Source organism: Bombus huntii, chromosome 2 (assembly GCF_024542735.1).
Source record: "Bombus huntii isolate Logan2020A chromosome 2, iyBomHunt1.1, whole genome shotgun sequence".
In the NCBI taxonomy this organism is placed as follows: domain Eukaryota; kingdom Metazoa; phylum Arthropoda; class Insecta; order Hymenoptera; family Apidae; genus Bombus; species Bombus huntii.
In genome coordinates this window covers 17,358,760-17,382,226 of record NC_066239.1, presented here as the reverse complement: position 1 = coordinate 17,382,226, position 23,467 = coordinate 17,358,760, and the positions used below count along the sequence as shown (strand labels likewise).

General features: G+C 38.8%; 1 protein-coding gene across 2 annotated transcripts; it reads right to left on the bottom strand.

Annotated features, from left to right (window-relative positions):
- Positions 1–3,766: 3,766 nt before the first annotated feature.
- Positions 3,767–15,074, bottom strand: LOC126878341 (uncharacterized). 2 transcript variants are annotated; one of them, XM_050641076.1, is made up of 3 exons: positions 14,576–15,074; positions 5,564–6,806; positions 3,767–4,928 (listed from the first exon to the last, which is right to left on the bottom strand). In XM_050641076.1, exons 2-3 carry the CDS (start codon positions 6,780–6,782, stop codon positions 4,765–4,767), a joined length of 1,383 nt encoding a protein of 460 aa, XP_050497033.1. In that variant the 5' UTR covers positions 6,783–6,806; positions 14,576–15,074; the 3' UTR covers positions 3,767–4,764. The 2 variants fall into 2 exon arrangements, with proteins under 2 accessions (XP_050497033.1, XP_050497032.1); XM_050641075.1 differs by lacking the exon at positions 14,576–15,074 and adding an exon at positions 8,545–10,203.
- Between the last annotated feature and the right edge of the window lie 8,393 nt (positions 15,075–23,467).

Below are 23,467 nucleotides of genomic sequence, written 5' to 3'. Positions count from 1 at the left end.
CGAGAAATCATAGACAGTAGGAAGTATCGGTGAATTTCTGATATAAATTCTATTTTATATAAATTATTTGGTTCTCCGACAAAGTCAAATAAACAGAGGTCTACTGTACGTGTAATTAACTGTTTGAATGGTCACTATATCACTATAGTGTATCACTATCGTTTAAAATGTTCGTGTCAAAATTTCGCTTTTTTATACTATTTTTCATAAAACTCAGGCTCAACTATTAAAAGTTATTGATTTCATAGAATGAATAAACTTCAACTTCCTCATAATTGGATGCTTCAAAACGGATCCATTACTGTCGACGAAAAATGTTTCATAGATAGCGAAATAAACCCGTCGGCAGCATAAAAATATTTTAAACTCCATTCGTACTCAATTTTTAGCCATTGTTGCGAAATAACAAAACAACACGCCTCCACTTTTTAATATAATACAAAGCTTCCTGATGAAAAAAAAAAAAGGAAAAAAAAGTATATTCGTCTTTCTGACCACACGAAACAACTCTTCGTTTACAATTAGACCAATAGGAAATTATTATTCGTTTCTTCGTTCGTTGGCAGATTGTACTCTTAATTAATCATTCGAAAGAATGGTCTGTAATCGCCTTACGATGGATTAATGGATCTGTCAGCTGTCACGAGGAAAGTTCTTTTTTTTTTATTACTTTTCTTCGTCGAGCACACGGCCCTCTAACTCGTAGTTCTCTCTGAGTACGCAAAACGATGAAGAACGGTTGGATATTTGTGAGCATCCTGGCGACGTTCGTAGTTGTCGTTAATGGACGAGTTTATTATTTGCCGACTCTGGACCAGAATCGATACGACGACTTAACTTTCCCCGTTCCGAATGAGCAATCTTCGCGGGATTTGGATCTGAGTTTCTTTGCTGGGGACTCAAGCGATCCTGATAGTAAGATACATCCTGTTAAAAAGGTAAGTCGATTCGTTCCTGTGAAATTTTACCTTTAAATACATCGATTGGGATTGTTGCGATAATGGATAGTATTTATCTAACATCTTTCTATTGCGGTCGAAAAAATGTAGAGATAAGGATCGTGAAGATTGTCGTTCGATTTTTACAGCGAATAAAAGCAGAATATAGAGTTTGTTTCGTAACACAGTTACGTAACGTATTTGCAAACACGTAATCGAGAACAAAAAGAAGTGAACAGGTGATGGAAACGAGTGTCAACGAAGTTTCGTTAAATATGGCTTATTTACGCAAAGACGTAAATTATTAGCTTCAATTATTTACTAAATAATATACTATAGAAATATACATATAATAAGAGAAACTTAAAGAAATTATTAGTTCGATTAATCTTCGTTGATACCTATTTCCACTACCTTTATTTCTATCCCCGATTCTGTATATTTCTTCGTTCAAATGATGTTTCCATTATGTTTATTGTCATAATATATTTTATTCATGATGAAATTGTGGAAAATTAATACCAGTAGAATCATGAATTCTATACAAAATAAATAATTTTTATCGATCGTTCTTTTATCAATTGTTAAAAATACAAAAATACAAAATTAATTAATTATATAAAGTACGTGATTGTCTTTCACGTTATATCATCTATAGAATTCATACCAATTCCGAAATACCGAGGGAATTTATGTTTCATATTGTTTAAATTGCTTTCTTTTTAATGCTCTCGAAAAGCAATTAAAGTGAAATTATGGCATAAAACAACCGAACACAAAGAAACATCAATTAGAATAGTGTTTTCTTCTTGATAGAACGTCACTGACTATTTCATTACAGAATTAAAAAAAAAATTGACAATTCTGACGAGTCCAATTTTTTCAGAGAATTTTTTCACTTTTTCCAATAATCAGTAAATTGGACATCGATAACAATCGTAAATTGAAGTCGTATGAACCTCGTATCTATTAATTCTATTAATCGAAAAATTTTCCACGTAGGTGCAGATACCAATGCACGTACTAATCATGTATCATGTTGAAATTAGGTGTACACGCTTGTCGCGCCGGAAAAGCCGGTCATGGAAGTGAACAAAGAGGAGGTACCGATCACGCGTTACAAATTAGTCGAAGCACCTGTTAAGAGAGTCGGATCAGATGATATTATCATGGTCCCGGAGGTGAACCGCAAAATGGTGAAAATCGATAGGAACAACAAGGGTGAAGTGATCTTGGAGCTTCGCGTTATCGCTAATCACGATACTGTTTGAGGAATTTATCAGGTATACGAACGAGCGTGAATACTACACACAGTGTGATAAAAATAAACTGATAATTTTATAAAACATAAATTGATAATTACGTACTATTTTTCTTACTGGAAAGATTAAAACCCCGATCGTAATATTTAGAGATGAGATAAATAAATAACGTTTATTCAAATATTTTACGTTTTTTGAGATCTATAACGTCGATCATGAATTTCCGTAAAAGTTAACAAATTTTAGTAATACTTAGTTAAAAAAGAAAAATTTTAATTTCTAAAGAATTAATGTAAAGCTCGCGAGATTCTTCTTTCCAAAAGTTAGAGAGATTTAACGCTATTTAATTTCCTACAATTTCCATTGCATTTTTCTCGAATTTTCATCGAAATAAGTTGAAATAAATCAAACTTGCATAAAGAAAAGTGAAGGAAAGTTAGCAGATACTTCGAGACAATTAATCACCAAAGAATATCAGAACAAAAGAATTTCTCGAACGATCACCCAATGGAAATCCACATTGGAAACGCATCTTCATCTATCTAATCGGCCGCAAACACGTCGACGAACTTTTCCATTCAGCCTTTGCAAATGAGTCGGCAGATCGATATCTCCCGTCAGATTTGCCCTCGTCCCTAAAAGCCACGTATCTCTTGTCATTCTGCGCATACATATCGGGGACTCGGTTCCCCTAATTGTACTCTGTCAACGGCCGTGTCAAAGAGAGCCGTGTCGACAACGATAGACAGAGAGACGAAACCGGGAAACAGTATCTCGATCGATGAAGGAGAACCCTGGATAGAAGTTTATTAGTCAAATAACGTCAAGAGACTGATGGGGGCGAGGGTGTGACCATATCCGGCTGAATATGACGTTCCCTTTCTGTGTGCGTTCCTTCGAGGGTACTCCCAATTATAACGAGTGCCGATGCATTCAGCAAGGTGAAGGAGCGGCATGTGCCGTAGACTGTATCATCCTTCCTTCTTCTGTTTCACTTTGAAAGATCGACCTCGAGCTCAACGAGCATTCAGTCCATTCGTACTTAGATGGTACTCGTGAGAATGTACCTTTAAGTTCGTGTGTTGGACGTAACTTACGATTGTAAGCTCGTGCAGTTGATCCAGAGCAGAAATATTTCCCTGTCGTTTTCTTAATCTTGTCTTTTTTTTTTTTTTTTTGTTTTTGTAATCGGATATGTCGTAAGTATTTTCATCTCTATAATTTAGTAGTTGGTTTTCGCAGTTGAACATTTCGTAAGTTTTATTGTCTATTCGATAGGATTTCATAATTAAATGTTTGAATTATTTTGTGGTTTTTGTGATTGAGTATATGAGAGTGTTCGTAAGTTTCTAAGTCTACCGAAGTGATTTTTAATCAATTGCTTTTTATTAGCAGAAAAACGCGGAAAAGACAGTTCTATTTTGAAAGATTTTGCAGTTTTAATATTTGAGCAAAATTTTGTTAAGTTAGCTATTATAAAAGAGGAATTAATATTAAAGGTACAATCAGCGGTAGAAAGCTTGCCGCAATGTAGGATATGAAATGGTCTACGGTAATTTTCGAAAGAATACGAATTCGTTCACGTGATTGAATCGCATTACTTTTATTACGTTTAATATACAGGTCGAATGATTTCTATTAATACATATAGATACAATAGAACGCTACTATAATATGTACACCGCATATCACATATAGTTGAATTCGTAGCAGAGCGTTTCCGGCCCGCAAGGGATCTCTAAGATCCTCCTTGGTAGAAAATGACTCTTTCGAGCCGAGTCTCGAGTGTAAGATAGGAAGAGTCTTCAAAGAACGACAGACACGGTGGTACAGATTGCTGAATGAAAAACTCAATGTATCTGGAAAATACCGTGACTAAACTGCGATATTAAAAAATGTCGTAAGTCTCACGCTGTTCAGTTGCGTATTGAGCGTGAATAGATAGCAGGCTTATGTATTGCTTGGTCTGTCAGATTAGGGCAGCCACATCCACATTTACGCAATTGATAGCACCAATGAAAGTTCGAGGCTGCTAGTTTTTCAATGTATCGTTTCTAAATGTACAAGGTTGTCTCTAAATATTCACATCGAAAATAAAGAAAAAGAGAAGACGAAACGAATTAGTGGGAGGAATATCTCAGAAAAATAGCAAGATATTCCATGTTCTTTCGCTATTAACATTCTTTGACACCGTGTATAATTCAAAGGGACATTAACACATTGTCAACCGAACAATTTACATTTGACTAGAGAAATGACTACAATGAAGTTTCTAAATGCTATAAAGAATCGTAAAGGATAAAATTCGATCTATGGTATCGACTGTGAAATAAATTTTTTTTTTAAATAAGAGATATCGTTAAATAATTATGCAATTTTTTGTCAAATTGACAATCTGTTGAATTTGATTGTTTCGCAACGAATGAAAAAAGTCATGGAATTTCAGTTTTTAAACATTCTATATGAACGACGTAGTCGAGTGAGAACCAGCTGAGATTGTAAGTGTCGGAGCTACATCTATTTATACAGTCAAGAACGAAAGAGAATCGTTCGATTTTCACGAGTTATTCGGTTACTTGCGAATTCTGCTCGTTCGAGGTATCTCCCTTCGGCTCTTTCACATAATCCACCACCAGTTCCAACCCTATCAACGCTCGAAGATCCTTCCTCTCTTCTTCCGGACTTGTGGACGCAACCGAGATTTCTTCCGGTTTTGGAGATCTTTCGTCTGCATTTTGTAACACACAAAAGCTTAATTAATTAGAGATACGTTCTTCTAAGAAATCAATATTACGTATAATACGAACATTTTTCAAATTTTATACGAGAAAGCATTTCATATGACATAATGAGATTTATCTAGTTCATGACGAGATTAATTGCGAATATCCTGTTTCTCATTTGTGAATATTAACTTTGTACCGTATGGAATCGTCATTTTTACTACTATTGTCATTACTCTTGTCGATAGTTGAAATCATTTGATTTGAAATTCAAGTTAACTTTTACTTCGAGCCTCAAAAGCTGTCTAGTCGAAAAAAAATTACAGAATAATCCCTTATAAGCAGTATTGTAATTTTAACGTTGATTTCTTTCTTGATCTCTAAAGAAAAAGATCTCTTTCTTGTTCACTATCGTAATCTTTCACAGTCCGATCTGTGTTAGAAACATTTAGACTTTTAATAATAAACAAATTTAGATCTTTAACGATGAGAACAAACAAGTAATTCTCTATACAATCGCACACGTTTAGTTACATTAAAACACCATTTCAGAACACGAGTTACTTCAACTGTATTAAGAAAATAGAAACGAATCGTAACAAAAACACCAATCATGCAACAAACAATTATTAACACCCACTATTATCAATGTCCTTTGAACTGTCTTCGCTCTCGCCAGAAGTCGATGTTTCGCTCCTGGTTGCTTTCCGTGCCTGGCCAATGTCCCTGTACGTCCTAGTCAAGTGTCTCAAAATATAATTAGTGCCACGTAGATTTTCCTCGCTGTTCCTAGACGTGCTAGCCTCGTCTCTCGTCAAATTTAACGGTCGATTGCTATTATATTCCTTGGATTGTGGCACACTGAAGGCAGAACAGTGCTTGCCTTTGAAGGGCAGTTGCCTCTCGCTCAACTTGCGATCCCAGATATGGCCGGATACGCGAAGGTCGATGAAGAAGTGTAGAGGATCGATGCCAGGATATGATTGAGGCATTGGATAAGGCGGATACCAAAGTGGACCAGGGAGGAATTCCGGGTTGGTGACGTTCCCGGGCAGACCGAATCCTTTCACGCCCGGAAGCATATCGCAGCCCCTTCCTGGAAGGCTGGGCAAAAAGGTCCTCGAGAAATCGAGCTTCTTCTGATCTGATAACAGGGGCGGTAGCTCTTGATTGCCAATCGCGCTCTTCGTACGATCATCGTACGGGCTTCTGTCGTTGTAATTGCAATTCTTACGGTCGCTAGAGTGAGACTCTTCCGGCTTGACTTTCTGCAGTTCACTGGCGAACATGTTTTCCGGTGGTTGGGCCTGCTCAAAGTGACGAGGTCGTTCGTCGAAAAAGCTCTTACTCTGCTTGCTAAACTCAGATTTATTTTCATCCACCGGTTTCAAAATGTCTGTCCCGAAGTTTGGCTTCTGCTCGAAGTTGCCCACTTTACTTGCGGTGTCGTAGCCGTCGCTTTGCTTACTTCCGTTCTCCAGTCGCGTCTCCGCTTGCTGTGGCTGCTGTTGAGTATGGAAATATTTATCCGGCGGCTGTTGCTGCTGTTGGTGCTGCGAGTGATGGTGATGGTGATGATGTTGTCTTTCTTTCGTGGTTAATTCCAACGGACGATCCCGAGCGTCTCGCCAAGATCTTTTGCGACGTCGAGGTACGCTCGTCGTGTTGTTCGCCGATGATACTTCCGTCTTTGCTTGCACAAACGAACGCAACATCTCGCTGAAGAAGAAGCTATGCGGTGTTAAGGGCACGTTGTACAGGTATGGAGGAGTCGCTGCTAGAAGGCGGGACACCAAATCGCCGCCGGAGAGCGAGGCTGGACTCTTCAGAGTCGACGGATCGCCTGTGGTCGTCGTCATGTTTCTGGTTTTCGAAGATGAGCACTGGAGAAGTCACAAAATGTTAAAAAGAAGCAGATAGCAAGGGTTCGTGATTGAAATATTCCGCGGATGTTCGTTTGCATTCACGGTTAAAATTCATTGTAAGTATTTGAGGACAACTTGTGACAAAATTTTGATATGGAGGTTATTATTAGTTTGATCGAGTGTAGTGTAGAATTTCGATTTGACATTATTTTAAATAGAAAGAAAGGAATCTCTTGTATCTGATGTATCAATGCAAAAGCGACTATAGATTGTGGTAATATCTGTAATATTGATTTTAGATTAGAAAATTGTTTCGTTTTGAAATTCTAATAAATTCTTTACGTTAAGTATTTAACAATTTTTCAATATTTTCTCTAACCAAATGACATTTAATGATATTCTATCCAGAAGATATATTCTATTTTCCAACATATTGTATTAAATGATATGCAAATATTATCAAAACTATTTCAAATATAAATAATACTCCTGGAAGGTAACTTTGATTCTTTGCATTCTGGGGAATGAAGCGAATAAAAGCAAACGATATTCCAAAATAAAGAATGTACAATCATACATATAGAGCTAACATAGCAACCCTGCGATGAGTTTGGTAGTTCGAACATTCAACACAGCTAAATCTTGGAATACTACACATCTGCTTGGTTCCCAACAATAATCGAACGCATGGAAGATCGTTGTAGGTAAGTACGTACAATCCTCGGAGCAGAGACGCGCTACTATTGTCTTCTGAAATTAATTGAATATCCGCCGTTGTTAAGTCTAAGAGCAGCAGGCAACGCCTATGACTGGCTAAAGGGATGAGTAATACTAGGGCTTGCGTCGCATCATCCATTAAGGATTACTAATTTCTGTCAAGTGCACGTTCGGTTTCGCGCGAATGTCTTGCAAGGAATTCCCGAGAAATCATTAACGAGAATCTACGATCGTAGGTATTTCAATCAAACTTCGTGCCACGCTCGTATGAACAGTCGCATCAGGAACAATTAGTAATTAGTAAGGAAGTGTTCCCTACATACTGATTTTCGTTATTGATATAGTTACAATTTCATTGATTTGCATTTACTTTATCCTAAGTTATCGTGTATTTTTGATTTTTCCAGATTAAACAAAATATACGACTTAAGCGAGAAATTTCCACTTTTTTAATATTTAAACTCCTGATATCAGTTTCCATGTATTCGTCATTTATTTCGCGTTTTGATAATCGTGCGATTCTACGAGGATTTCTAATAAATATATATCCAAGTTATTTTTAAATATAACTTCGATCGATTGCACTTGCCATTTTAATAAAGTTTTAAATAATAAATTGCGTATTATTTAGTACACAGATTATACTATTTTATGCTCATACTTAGATTTCTATGGTAATTAATACAGTCAATAACGACATCCTTCAAAAATATCATAAGTAACTCAACACTTTGCTCCGTTTTTCTTTACCGAATCATTGCGCGTACGACTCGTGTATAACAGGTTGCTCGCTCACAGGCTTCTAAAACCTACACTTTTAAGCCTTTGTAACGAAAGATAAATCAAACTCGTTTCTTTTAATCAACAATTATTTCTTCTATGATCCTCTACCACTGTGCGTTTGATTAACCTATAACTCCGAAACTTTCTATGCATACAGTGTCACATTGTAAATAGAGTATAAAGTATATTTGCATTCGCAAAGACGGAACGTGCTTGCAAGTATTTTTTGGAAAAAAGAATAAATTCGAGAACATACGTTTTGCATTATCTCCAGGTCGGTATTCTCGAGTCGTTAATATTCCGATGAAAATCTTCTTCATCGCGACGGAGGAATCAGAGGGCGACTTTTTGTAAACAGTTTTAGGCGTTGGAATAAACGAGAACGACAGACAACTGTTAATGCGAGTGACGAAGCGACGAGAGGAAAATTTTTACTGTCCATTGGCGAGAATCCGTGAAGTCTTCCAGGTCCCTGGCGAGATTCTTTCATCGATAGAAAGAGAGAAGAGTGTAACGGGGCGTGGAAAGCAGAATGGTGGTCTGTATCCGTGTCCGCGCACCGAGGAGGGATTGGGTATTGTTTCGGTCCATTGTTTCCCAAACAAACGGCGTCCACGTTGTTTCGTCAGGAGATATGTTCAGCCAGACAGGCAGGACGAACAGGAAATGGACTGCTGTCAGTTTTACTCTTCGTGATAAATACGGGCTCTCGTCGTCGGTTCTCATTGCAGCGCGTCCATAATTCCCGTGCCGTCTCTATCGTTGTTGAACATCGAACGGTGAAAATCTTTTGATTTCTGTCAGAAGCGAGAGTGAAATGGACCTGGTTACGCTTTCTACGTATATTGGCGAATATTATTTGCTCGTTATGCGGCACGAAGAAGGAAGAAATAACAGTCTTTGATGGAAGGAATGGAAACGACTTCTGTACTCCTTTCAACATTGAGGAGTTTTTAATTATTCAGAAGAAAATTCTAAACGCGTTTAAAAGGCAGTGGAAGTTTTTCTTGAAGATCTTGAAAAACAAAAAAATGAACGGAAGATCATATTATATCATCGTAAAGTTACTTGTTTCTTGCACAATAAGATTAAAGTTGCTATTTTCTTTATGAAAATCTCATATTGTGATTGATCTTGTATTTACTTAACCATTTGAATGGTAAAATGTTGACACAGACTGTGTCGAGAAAACAAGGCGACTCTAAAGGCTCAGATACGTGGGACTTCTGAAGAATCCCTGGAGACGCGAAACGATTTTTTTCCCTCCGTGATGGTTGCGATGAAAGACAATAGCGACGCGTTTCCATTGCCTTACATCGTGGTCTTCTTAAACAGGAAATTTTAAAGGCTGGCTGCGTCATGAAATTCAGCGGTCGCGCTGGTTTAACCAAGCTTGAATTACACCGACCGCGGAAGAGATCTTACATTTCTAGAACATTAATCACGAGATCGTTGTAGCCACTTTACTCAATCCTTTTTTCCTCTGTTTTCTTTTTTATCTCTTTCTTCCATATACTTTTGTTTCATCTTTCCATAACGTTGTAAAAAATTCACGCCGAGAAAGAAGCGAAGAAACTGCAGCAAAATTTACATCCCCCTATACTTTATGGAAACGTTACAGCGTCTTCTCAGTCCCTTGTATTTAAATCACATTATCCCGAGATAAAATAATTCAACGTGCCGGTATGCTCCCGAGGATACGTCAATTATGCAAAAAGTGAGAATTTCCATTGCGTGGTCGGTTCTTTATTCTATTACCGGCGCAATATAAAGAAGCTTTCCGGAAAGTCTCCGCGAGTATTTACTTGAGATTCTCTGGTACGAAACAATTTATTTCCCGCTGGGTTCTCGCCCCTAAAAGTCAATGGTAACACATTTTCACCGTCAACCCTCGTAATATTCTATTTAAGTATCCTTTAAAAATTGCAATATACATTTCTCTCCTTTCTCGATTTCCCTCTCTGCAGTTATCCTTCGATTCTTATCTCCTATATCGTTTCTATGTATTGTATAACAAATGATCTTGTCACTGTTTAATGTCCTGTAATTGAAGCATACGTTTACAAGTGATAATTGAAAATGCACTTTATTGTATCACATACTTCGCTGCTATATATATCGATGTAAGATAAAATAATTAATGAGCGTTTTAACAGTCAATATTATTATGAATTATTCTTATTAATTATTTCAATCAACTATTTAGTAGAGAACGTAATAATAATAATAAAGAAGCATCCCAATCTTGCGAATAGAATTGCAATGATGTTACAGCAAATTATTGCTTATTAAACATAAATATTAATTTAATGTGAATAAATTGTACTTCAATTATCCGTCTTCGTTTTATCCTATCTGAGAAGGTGATAGAATAATGAAACAATAATCCGATGTAAAACGAAATACGGAACACAAGGCAAAGCCAAAGATCAAAGTATGTAACATCTTTTGTGTATCAACCTCTTTTACGTCACTGATAACCACCTATCATCATAAAACATCTTACACAGTACAACGATCTCCCTAACACGCATGAGACCGGAGCTTTTCAACCATCCTCTAAGTAACGCGTTAACCAATTTTTTCTTTGACGATATCGATTGCTTTACCATCGATTACGTATATGACGTATAATTTTCTTAATAGATACAGAATAAAAAAAATCTTCCCCATCCCTTGAACGCATCAACTAACTCTTTCGTCCAACTAACCTCTCTGCAAGACTATAATGGAGCAATGAATCGCGCTCGTCCTAACCTTGGAATTTTACAGGCTTGCATTATCGTTCCGTTCGAGGCGAATCGTTGCGGTTGGTCGAAGCGTCGCTCGGCATCGTCGTCGACGACAACGACGACAACGACGACGACGACGACGACGACGTTTTCCTTTCCGTCTCCTCGTGACGTAGTTTCAGTTTCATGCGGAAGGGGAAGGCCGGTTTACGATTCATAAGACAACTCGGTGGATTGAATTAAGCGAACGGTGCGGCAGCTGCCAGTCCGTTTCTGGTTCTGTCCGCGCACCCACCGCGAATCTGCATAATCCCGTTCACGTCGACGATTCTAATTGGCGGATTGTTTCAATCTCTGTCGCCGCGAATATTTGCATTGCTGCTCCTCTCGTTTCGCCCTACCCTCCCTCCCATTCTCCCTCATCCGCCTCTTTCCCTAACCATTCGACGTACGCTCCTCTCTTTTCCTAATTCGTTCCTTTCCACCCTTTCTCTGGAACGATTTCCCTTTCACCCCCACCCTTGCACATCTTAATTTCTCGTTTTCTTTCTTCTTTATGTACTTTACCCGCTTGTATACCTTCGGCCTCACTCCCCCTTTTTTCCGGTTCGTTTTACCCCTTTCTGCAAGGATCTGTCGTGCATCGTATATTGCTCTTTTACCCGTTATATTTTATTTATTCTTCTTCATGCGTGTTTGGTCCTCGCTTTATCGCGTCTATTTCTATTTTATTTATTTTCTTGATCTTTACTGTTTACTTTTATTCTTCCAAAAGTCTCCTAAATATCTTTCTTTCTTTCAGTTTTATTGCGTCTCGTGTTCTTGTTCCTCATCCTTGGTTTTCCCGTTTTTCATATATCGTTCAATATAATCTGATTTCCCGTTTAATAAGAGTTTACTCTGTTCTTGCTTCTATTTATTTATTCGTCTTTTGTAGATCCTAGTTTTTGATTATCTCACAGTTCTGTACCTTCTCCTTAAATCTCCCTTTATCTTTACTCATTTCTTTCCTACTATACCCTGTCTTGTGCGTCCTTCTCCTGTTCACATCTTCGTATATTGTACATTGTCTGTCAATAATTTTGCACAGGTCTCTTTGTCGATTACTCTCCATCATTGTCTTCCTCGCGACCGTCGAAAAATAATTCAAAGCTTTCGTTTCATCACAATTAACAAAGGGATCAAGCAAAATACTATTGTTCTTATTTTTCATACAAGTATCTTCCCTCCTTTTTTATATATCACAACAGTATAATACATAATACGCAACGCATGATATATTCTCGCTACAAACATCTAATGCCAAATTTTATGTAATTATAAGTAGTTTGAGTCACTCGAGTCATTACCATGCATCCGCTGCAATTGGCATATTGTTTTTCTTTACGGTCGATTAGTTTTACGTAACGTACCTCCAATTCTCGACTCGCGTAACTAAGCAGAAGAATCAGAGGTCAGATTAGATCAGAGGTCGTGTGAAAACGAAGCACAATAATGATTAACAAGGGCGATAAAGAGCCACATCTATGCATGAGAAAATAGCGAATGCAATGTTGAAAGAGATTTTTACCAATTATACGAGACCAAAGGCGAATTAAATGTTAACCTCGACAGGAATTTCAATCGATTCGTCTTCGTTTCTTCGCTTCCTATGTCTTCGTCCTCCCTTCGAGTAGCGGCGATCTCTTTACTGTCAGCATAAACATTTTTATTACGACCAGACGCGGAACGATCTCGCTTTACATAGAGAAAAAAAAAATGTCAGTCGCAGTAGAACTAGGTTTTTTTACGGTTGAACTCTCTGCGTAATTCGAACGGTCCTCTCTTCCTCTTTCTGTGTGTATTCATAAAAAAGGAATAAAAGAGAAACACGCACGCAACGAAAGACGCGAAACGCAGAGAACGATGACACACCGACAATAAATAAAGCTGGCGCACCGATACGAACTCTTTCGTTAGCGCTTAAGATTAGTACGTGATGGTGTATCGTGGTTTGAAGGAACGGCCAGGGGATTTGAATGCTTTCGAGGGTGCACAAACTGCGGTATAATCGATAACCGCGAAAGATTATAGAAGAAAGGGAGGATTAATTGGTTCGATGAGATGCCAACCGAGATTCTTCTGGTGAGAAATTGTTCGTTGAGGAAGATAGCGGGTATTCGTATTAAATCTTTCAATATTCTGTTTTCTCGAAAGAACGTTTATTTTATCAAATCTTTCCGTTTTAAATGCATATTAACGCTATGTAGTTGAGTATTGACTGGACCTATATGGGAAACAGCGTATACAAACCCGTATTTGTACGCGAAAACGCTATTGCTACGTGTTCCAACAACAATATGTTAAATATAACATTCAAAATAGGATGTGTTAACCTAGCGTTTGATTAAAAATTTTAATTCTTGGACTTGCAAATAAAACTTAGTGTACATGTAAGATATGCAGGTTATAAGTTTATAAAATTTAAATGCAATTGAATATCGGAAACAATTGAAATATGCGCGTTTTCAAGGAACGAAGCATTGCTAAAGATTTTCGATATATATGAACAATTGAAAATTATAATTTATTTTATTTATTAGTATAATAATTGTAATCAATTCGACTAACAAATGTGTAGATCAATAGCGATAATTAATAGTAAATAGAAATAAATTAAACAATTCTTTTTATTATCCCAGATGTGAATTTGCAAACTGCATTTCGAACACGTTATCAGTGCTGTCGTACACGCGGTTCAAAGGAAGATGTACGGGCCGATTTAGGATTGTAAGATGAATTCTCATTACTTGTCACGTGATACTCACAGGATCCTCTCGTTAATGCTAATTTTTAATCGATTTTTTATATTCACCGTCGTCTTTTCTATTTCTGTCATTATTTGACCACGACGTGGGATAAATCATTGTCTCGATCATAAATCACAATTCATTTTTACATTTTTTCTAATCTTATTTCAATGCAAATAATAACTCATAAAGAAAAGGGAAACCGAGAACACTTATTTGATAATAATATCTGCACTTCACAGAATAACCCTCTTTGTAAACAACAGATATGAAATTAGTTAATAAACTATTCTAAATCAACTTGCCGCTTCCCATCACTTCGTTTTACCACAATCAACACCACAGTCGTTACGCAACAAATCAAATTTTCCCACGTGTACCATCCTTCGTGAAATCAAGCATCGAATAAACTTTCAAACCAACAATCAGCTCGAAATAAAGAACACTAACCGATTTTAATCGACACCGTTCCCCAAAACACCATCTTTCATGCATGTTACATTAATCTCAACAATTTTGCACGATTTCAACGCATTCGTCTCTTGCGCGCAACCAAAGAAGAGGCGATCAGGTCACATGGTAGAGACCGTAAAAGTTCCTCGAACAAATCAACGACCAATCTCAAAAAAGAGCAAAGATGCAAAAAGGCGAAGAAAAGAAATAAAAGTAAAAATAAAAAGAATCTACGAAACAAGAAATTAACACTCGAAATTGTATAATGAAGTAAAGGAAATAAAAAGAATCGGTAGACAAAAGTTCGACTCACCTATACACGCGGCGACAGGCAGGTGGTCCCGGGTTCCGGTTCTCTTCGGCGGTGATCCAGAGGCGAGCGATCTACGGATCGTACGGGAAGCGACAGTAGCGTCGCGTGCTGCTCGTGCCAGCAAATGAGATAATAATCGGAGGACTCAGTCACTCGTCGTCGGGCACCGTGGCAGGCAGCGGCGGCAGGGTGGTTGTTCGGCGGCGGTGCCGAAAGTGGGGGTTGTATTCCATCCCTGGCGACCGTCGACGACGAGAGTACGAGCACGAGAATGACAGAGAGGGAACAAGGGACCTGCGATACGGGGGCGAGAGGGCGAACAAGCATGATATAGAGTGCGAGAAAGAGGGAGAAAGAGAAATCAGAGGGGACGAATGGTAGTAGGAGGAGGGCTGGAGGCAGAGGGTGGTGGTTTTTGAGATGATCCGGCCAATCTGCGCATCATTTCCCCGATGCACCCCGCGTCGCGGCAAACCGGCGCGGATTCCGCACCACCGCAAGCACCGTAGAAGCCCTGTTGAATGCCACATTTTGAGACGAGGATGGAAAGAAAGAGACGGTAAGATCGACCACGGCGGGTGGACAAGGACGAAGGGCAGAGCAAGGAAAAAGGAACGAGAGAATGAGAGCAAGAGGGCGGCATTAAAAAAAGAGGAAGCGAAAAGGTAGAAAGAGACAAGACGAGAGAGAGGAATACAAGCATAGCCTTGCTACGGGGATGAAAAAAGTGGAAAACAGATATAGGCAAAAGAGAATCTTTCTCCTGTACCCGTAGCTTCTTCCCACCCTCGCTCGCCTGTCTCTTCGCGTCTCTTTACTGCGTTCCACGGACGTATCGAGGATATGTTTACACTGCCGAAGAAGAATCTCCGCTCGCGTACGACTGGAATATCGATCTTTAAATGCACCACAGAATTGAAACGTGCGTGCCTTTGTCAGTTTATCTTAAAATGGGACCGGTGGACGTTCTTCTTGAAATTACTCGAAACGACTGTGAAGACGAACGCGATGAAACGTGGCGGAACGCGGTAATATAAATAATTCGGTCACATGTTTCGGCTTCAAATTATACTCTTGTATCACGATTTTTATAAACTAATATTCAATGTCTACAAAAATTTTTGCACACCTACACATACATTTATTATAGAACTTACATACTAACTAATTAAATCCAAATATATCGAACTTTTTATTTAGTAATACTTTAAGGTTACAAAAGTTTGATACTATGAAAATAAAAACAGCACTTGATAAAGAATACTTTATTGTAAAATAAGGGACTGTGAAAATACTTTTTGTAGCTATTCTATACTATTGCGAATTTAAATAATTATTTACACATGCCAGTTTTATAAAATGTTAATTCTATTGTCTTCTAATTTTACCTAATTTTATATTAAAAGAAAAAAGAAGAGTTATCGAATACCTTGAAGGAATAACTTATGAAAAAAATTGTAACCATGTGCATTTTAATTAATGTTTAGTTACCCTAGTAGATACGTATGAAAGATGTGAAAGAAGGTTGGTGTATGAAGTGGAATGGAAAAAGATAGCTGTTTTGCCAGGAAATGTATAGCAACCACAGGCAAACAAATTTTCTTCGACGAGCTGAATTCCACGAACAGATAAATGGCAATGGGATCCGTGCGATGGTTTCGATTCAGAATTTAAAGAATTTCGAGAGATTCCTCACTGCCTCGAACGCAGCGAACACGTTTTGTTAAGCCGCGAACGGGGACATACGATGCACGATACAGCTTTCAATGCATCAGGGATCAATCCACGCTTGCATAGGTACGCATAGTGTGTATTTAATTTCCGCGTTCAACCTACCGATCGTGGAAAAAATTAAACAAATTAATCAGAAGCTATCTTATTTCGTTTCACTTAGAAGATTCTCATATTTTCTTTATAAAATACGAGATATTAATATGTTATCGAGGGATAAGGACGAACATAAAATAAGGAATTGTTATACCAAATTTAACTTGATTTAGTTTAGGGCTATTACTTGAAACAAAACCTTGAAGGTCTTTCTGTACATATTTATATGTTTCAAAGTACAGGAAATGTATTTTAAAAATCTATATTATAACGAAAGTAAGAATAAATTTTCTTATGATATAATTAGTTAAATTTATGAGGAAGCATTACTTATATAGTAATCGTAATATAGTAATAGTAAATGCAAAGAGAGAGTAAATAATCCTGAAAAAGATAATTGACCATACGAGATCGGTCTAAATATTTATTGTTCAATGAGACTTTTCGTACAGTACACGTATTGTCCTTGGTAACAGGTTCTACTGCATGTGGATGTTAGATGACCATTCACATCAGACCCTGAAACGGTGCTAATTGGCCTGTTGCGAAGGGTAATGTGCGAAAGCTCTCGTAACACTCCTCACACCGCCCTAAGCCAGACTTACTTCCGGTTGTGCTTCGATATAAAGGCAAAGATTAAGTTGCCTTCATTCCTTACAATATTTTTACGGTATTTATTTTTTTGTAAAATATAATTACGCTATGCGTTCGTATATTAAATTTTATTTTGGATTTTATTACAAACTGTTCTGAGTTTTGAAATAAATATTAATTCATACAAAATATACAATTTGTTTAAGCAGGATAAAACTATACAAATTTACTATACTGATTCAAGTATACTTTCAAATAGTTACAAAAATTTCATATTTTTATTATGGAAACGAAATGTTCACGTAAAAAGCACAGAGTTTCAAGAAAATGCACTGCTTGGTTTTCTTTTTCATATAATAATAGCACTCTATTTTGCGATCGACGAGAAATAAGCTCAACTTATATGAACCTCAAACCATACAATGGACTGGGTCAAGGTACAACGATTTTAACCAGATGCTTGGAATTCCCAAATGGCGATAATCCCTCCGTATTTCAGGGATACCTTCTACCTCATAGGCAGACGTTATGATTAAACCATTGACTTCTTCTCATTGATTCACTCCTTAATCTAAATTCTCTTCAAATGAATTTCATTTATCGTGACGTCAACACACAATAAACTTGCTTGATGATAGTTAAAGTTTCTGCTCAAAACACGGTATTACTTAAAATTTAAAATCATTAGTGTTCGACAACACTTGGCCGAATAAGATTTGAAAAGAATCGGGTGAAGGATTAAACTATGAAAGTAAAGTATAACGATTTCAAATCGATGATCTCCAATTGAGAATGAGAAAGAGGGAGAGAGAGGTGAAGGCCAACCCAAAGTCCAGAAGGGTGCTTCGCCTCGTGGGCAAGTACCCCAAATTTAAATCGTCGCTTCCACGACGACACCAGTGAATCTCCTCTGGGCGATGGCGAGAGAATTCGAAGAGGCAGGGTGAAAAGAGGGAACGAGAGGGAGGACTCGGGGGAAACAATTTACCCGAAATTCGCCTCGTCGCGTTTGGCGACTGGATACACTCTTATTTGTCCCCTCGGCAATCTGTCGACTCCGAACGCTCAACCCCTTCTCCTCGTTTCCTCTTGGTTCTCCACCTCCTTTCCAGCAACCCCTTCAATCCCCACCAACCCCATTCTTCTCTATTTCCCACCTCTTCTCGCGAAGCGCGAAACCGCGAAACCTCACGGGAATTTTAAACACCGGTGATTCGTCGGTGTTCTTTAGCGTTACTCCTGTCTTTTTCTTTCTTACACACACGTATATACATACATATAAACGTTTCTTTATTTTCCCCCTTTTTTCATCTCTCTCTTCGTCTTTTTTCTTCCTCAACTTCTTTCCCCATTTTTTGTGCTTCTTTTTTACCATATCTTCTGCCTAGGCTTTTTCGTTCATTTCGCAAGTACACCTCCTTCCTTCCTATCCGTTGACTGGAACGCTTTCTGCGCAGACGACGACGAGCCATCGTTGCTGAGACACCCGTGCGCTTCCCATGGTGATAATGCGGAAACATTCAAATCTGGCGCAGCTTTTCTTCCTTGACACGCGAAAATCGTGGTCGGAGCTAGCGGAGCGACGATGATGTTGTCTTTGTAGAAGGGGACCGCCTCGACGTTAACGCGCCCCTCTGACAAGGTCGAAGGGTTCTTCACTGGGGTACTTACGCACTGGTAATCTTATAACGAACGCGGCCTGTGAATTAATCCGTTGGTTAGGATTGGCCATAGGGTCTCTGAATAGTGACTGACACATCATCGTCAATCGATATTTCAGTCGTGAATTTTTAATTTTTGACTCTTCAATAGAATATTTTCTTTTTTTTTTGGAATATAAATTATTAATTATTTTAACGCGAAATTTGAGAATTTTAAAACCTGAAATATTATCCTATAGTATGTAACTTTATAATTTTTGCATCTTAGAACTTTCGTTCATGTCTGCTTCCATTGAACGCTAATGATCGAATATCGCTTATTTATTTCACCAAATAATTTTGTTCATTAATAATTTGAACACCACTTTCATTTCAATCGCATTCATTTTTGATAATAAGCAAAAATAATCGTCCAAATAATTCTTAAATTTCTTCATCATTGCCCCTGAATTTTACCCTAATTAATCTTCCAATTTTGCCAAACAACTTTGGAGATTACCGAAACTCCTTTCCACCCTCCCTCCCCCCTATTGATACACGACGAAGCTTCATGCTTCGAATTCACAATCGTTCCAACGGAACGCGGGTCTATCTACTGTTGTAAGTACATAGACTACGATGTGACACGGAAGAAAGAAGAAAGACGAACACAAGAAGGAGAAGAAAGAAAAAGACGAAAGGCAGAGACAAAGGAAGAAAAAAGTAAGAAGAACATCGGCGAGAGACAAACGAGGATAGCGGCCGGTTAAGTCCGAAACACGGTCAACGTTCCATCAAATCGAAATTCATCTAACGGGAGAAGGGCATAAATACAGCCGTGTTGTTGCGCATCTGCTTTCGCGAAAGAACGGAACGGTTAGGAAAAGGGCGAGAGATGAGGAATCACTCGAATCGGCGGGAGCTCACGGCGGGGCGTGTAATATTCCCGGGAAGTAAAGCTCCCGAGAATTTCAAGACCCCTCCCCCACCGTCAACCCCCTGTGTCCGTCTCCCTGTGGCCCCTCTACAACCACCCATCCCATCCTTCCTTTCTCCCCCCTTCTACCCCCCCGTGCGAACGTATCCTCGTGCTCGCAGCAGGCAGTACCAACCACCCCACCGACTACGAGAAGGGATGCAAATAACTGGTGATAACAACAGATAGCTGTGCCGGTACGGCTGACTCTATATCTGTGTCGGTGTACCACTACGCGGTGGCGGTTTAGGTTTCGGGGGCGAAGGGAGATCGAGGAAAAGAGCGTGGCAGGGTGGTAGAAGGGGGAGGGGATGACTGAGGGTGGTCGGCGCGGAGAGGCGCGCAAAGAGGACGAGTAACGGAGATAGAGGGAGATAGGAAGATACGATGGAAGATGAAGAGAGTACACAGAGGGTGGTCGACGGTGGGAGTGAAGAGGCCGGCAGAAATCGTAGAGTAGCGAGAGTCAGAGAAGAGATGGCTTCGGCTGCGAGGGTAGAGGGAGTAAGAGGTGGCGGTGGAGGTGGAGAAGGAGGAGGGGTGACAACAGAAACCGGGTAGAAGGTAGCGAGATAGGGAGGGTTGGTCTCTCTGTTGGATGTGGAGAAGGGTGCAAAGAGAGTAGATAGACAGAGAGGAATGGATAAAATGAGGGAAATGAACGAACGAAGGGTAGAGAGAAAGGACTGAAACGAGTCAGCTTACTGGAGAAACGAGAAAGCGAGAAAAAGATAGAGACGGAGATAGAAACACGGTGAAAAGGGGGTAAGGGCGAAGGTGGAAAAGAGAAAAGCTACGTGACTGTATAGTAGCGGTCCGAGGAAAGCGGCGATACGGAGGGTGACGCGAGGGGAGCATTCGAAGGGTGTGTAGACGGGTGTGGAGAGCGAAGGAGAGGAGGAAGCGGAGGGACGTCACTCGCTGTCGCATCGAGCGCGAGCGATGAGTGGCGCGCGCTCGCTCGTCTTTTGTTTGCGATACGATGCGACTGCCAGGCCTCGTGACAGCGGTGATGGGCGGCGGGGGTGGTTCGTGGAGGAAAGGGATCACGGCGAGGAGGTGGGTCGGGGGCGTTGGAGGCGACGGCAGAGCGAGAGGGAGAGCCGACGGTGGTGTGCGACCGCGAGGATGAGCAAGAGGGCGCGGGGAGAGGGTAGGAGAACTGAGCTGGGTACCGGGTGAGAATCACAGAGGTACGCTACACTTAACGCGACCCATGCGTACATATGTTACATGGATGAGCGTACGTATATGAGCGTCGATACGTGCACGTAAATTTCTACTGCCGGCTTGTTCGGTGTATTGGGGCCTTGTTGTCAGCAGGTTGCCGGATGCACATCCACCTACGGATCTCTCTGCTCTTCTCTGCTCCACTCTTCTGCTCTACTCCGCTTTGCTTTGCCCGCGAGTAACGCACCGCTGTTGTATATGTATATATACATTTGTATGTACATACGTGTGTGTATGATTGAGTATATGTGTCTATCGAATGTATCGGGACTAGCTATACATACGGTTGACGTACACGACGTTTTGGGGATAATCGTCTCTACTATCGTACGTGTACTATTGGATCAGACTTAGGTGAATGTTGTAGGGTCGTAAGAACGAGATGAGCAGAGGAGAGACAGAGACGAATGTACGGATAAAAGGGAGCGTTGAGCAATTTCAGATTTGCTTCCGACACGAGTTGGTATTTCGTTTAGCAAGTTATTGAATCAGCAGCGCGGGTTTCGCGTTAACGCTAATTAACAGGTTATCGATATTTCTTTAACGAAGAAATTTTTCTGCTGGATAAATTGCGGTGAATAGCAGCTGTTCTTCCTTTTGAAATTTTATATGATCCACAAATTGATAAAGACTAACAATAATTTATCCTTAGAGATCAATAAATGCTACGTAATAAACGTAGCAATATAATTTATTATTCTTATATTTCAACTTTTATATAAATTAATTGAATATTAATATCTTTTACAATATCACAAAGCATAATTCTATTCCCTTTTCATAGTACTTTTTAATATTTTACCAACTTTTTTGAAATTCAATTAAAAATATATAAATGAATGGTAAATTAAACAATTATTCCATAATAAAAAAAAGTCAACAAAAGTCCATAATAAAAACAAGTCAAAGAAATACGTATGTCGTCCTATGAACAGTAGAGTCTGTTCATTACAGGAAACATCTACTGATCCCCGAGAATGTGTAGTTGTTTCACTGACTGGCCAAACATCCTACGCACGTGAATCCATACACAAGGTCGTAAACGATCATATCCAATAATAGGATTTCAATCAGCAATTTTTATGATAGGTATGACAGAAACGAATGCATCCTATCAGGCTGATTATTACGTAAAATCGTTATTACATTCGTTTGCTCTTGTAGCAATCATCAATGATTGAACGTATGCATGCACGCAAATGCTTCGCTTATCGAAGGCTTATTGTCAATATGGCTGTTTGCATGCAGAACAGTAGATACGCCACATCTGTATTTGTCTTTTCAGTATTTCAGATCCTCTCTATTAATTCCCATTTCGCGTCAACAATATTTGCGTTCTATTTTGAGGATGCACGTGTTCACGCGGCACGCGTGAAAGATACCACGTTTTCCATGAATTTCTCACGTGAGGATGTTGCCTTGCTCCATTCCCCTATTAGCTTTCTCTGTGATTGATATATAACCCTGCTCCTTAAGAGGTCTCGCGTCGAGTCTGGATTTATCGTGAATTTACGATAACAAGCAAATTTTCATTCAGGTAAACAAGGATATTTTTCATAACTATTCTTATACCTATCTATAAAAAAGAATAAAGCGTTAATAATTCAAGTTTACAGATATTTCTCTACAATGAAATATTCCAATGCAGGTTTCTAACTTTCTTTTAAAGATTTTACATTTCTCGAATGTTCAGAGATTTCAAAACATGTTTCCAAAATATTTTAATAAAGTTTAAAATTGAAGAAGTTATAGAGATTTTTTACCCTTCACAGTTTATGTGAAAATCTGTATGGATTTTTTACAGAGTATCCTTTAGAATAACGACGACGCGACGATTCACGATATGCCATAAATTACTGAACCGATTGATTTGAACTTTGGCGTACGTGCTGAGAATATCTCTATATCTCTTACTACTTTTGGATCAATATTTTTAACACATCTTTGCGGTTTGCAGAATGTGTATGCTGCGTATTTAAATTAACCCACGAACACTACCATGGTTGTTCATGAAAAGTGAGTTTTTTACCAATTATCGTTTTGTAATAATACCATCGGAATATCGTGATGTTATTTGTAAAACAATTACAAACAATAATTTGTCTACTTTTCATTTAATCTTGAATAATAATAAAATATGTAATTGTTTGAGCTTACCGATACAAATCACTGAAATAAAAGAAAGCAATGAAATCTCATTCATAATAAATTCTAAGTGTTACATTGAAATCTTGCTACAATTTTGAAAAAATTATTCTGACAATACACGCTAAGCAATGATTCCTACGATATTAATGATAAGAAATTAAAATCTTTCTGAAACAGTTCAATTATCAATAAATATACATACCTGCAAAATTACTATGTCGCTGTAAATGTATCATTTAAATAGAACAGCTGTTTAATTTTTTCCAAGCGTAAAAGCGATACGGACTAAACGATTAAACTTAGTCAGGGCTTACGTTACAAAGTTTATCGGCAAGGGATTCTGTGTCCTTAATTGCACGACGTTCCGCGGCGAAACATTTTTGTTTCGCGACAGTGAGCGAGCAACGCCGCGGAAGCGCGACCGATGTTTTATTGTGACAAGGCTCAAGTGCGAGGTGTTCGGTGCACGGGAGGAAA

Bases quoted from the DNA above. Each gene is read 5' to 3' on its own strand.
- LOC126878341 (XM_050641075.1), bottom strand. The intron at 4,929-5,563 runs GTGGGTGTTAAT...TACAAAATGCAG, and splicing joins TTCAAAGGACATTGATAATA to ACGAAAGATCTCCAAAACCG.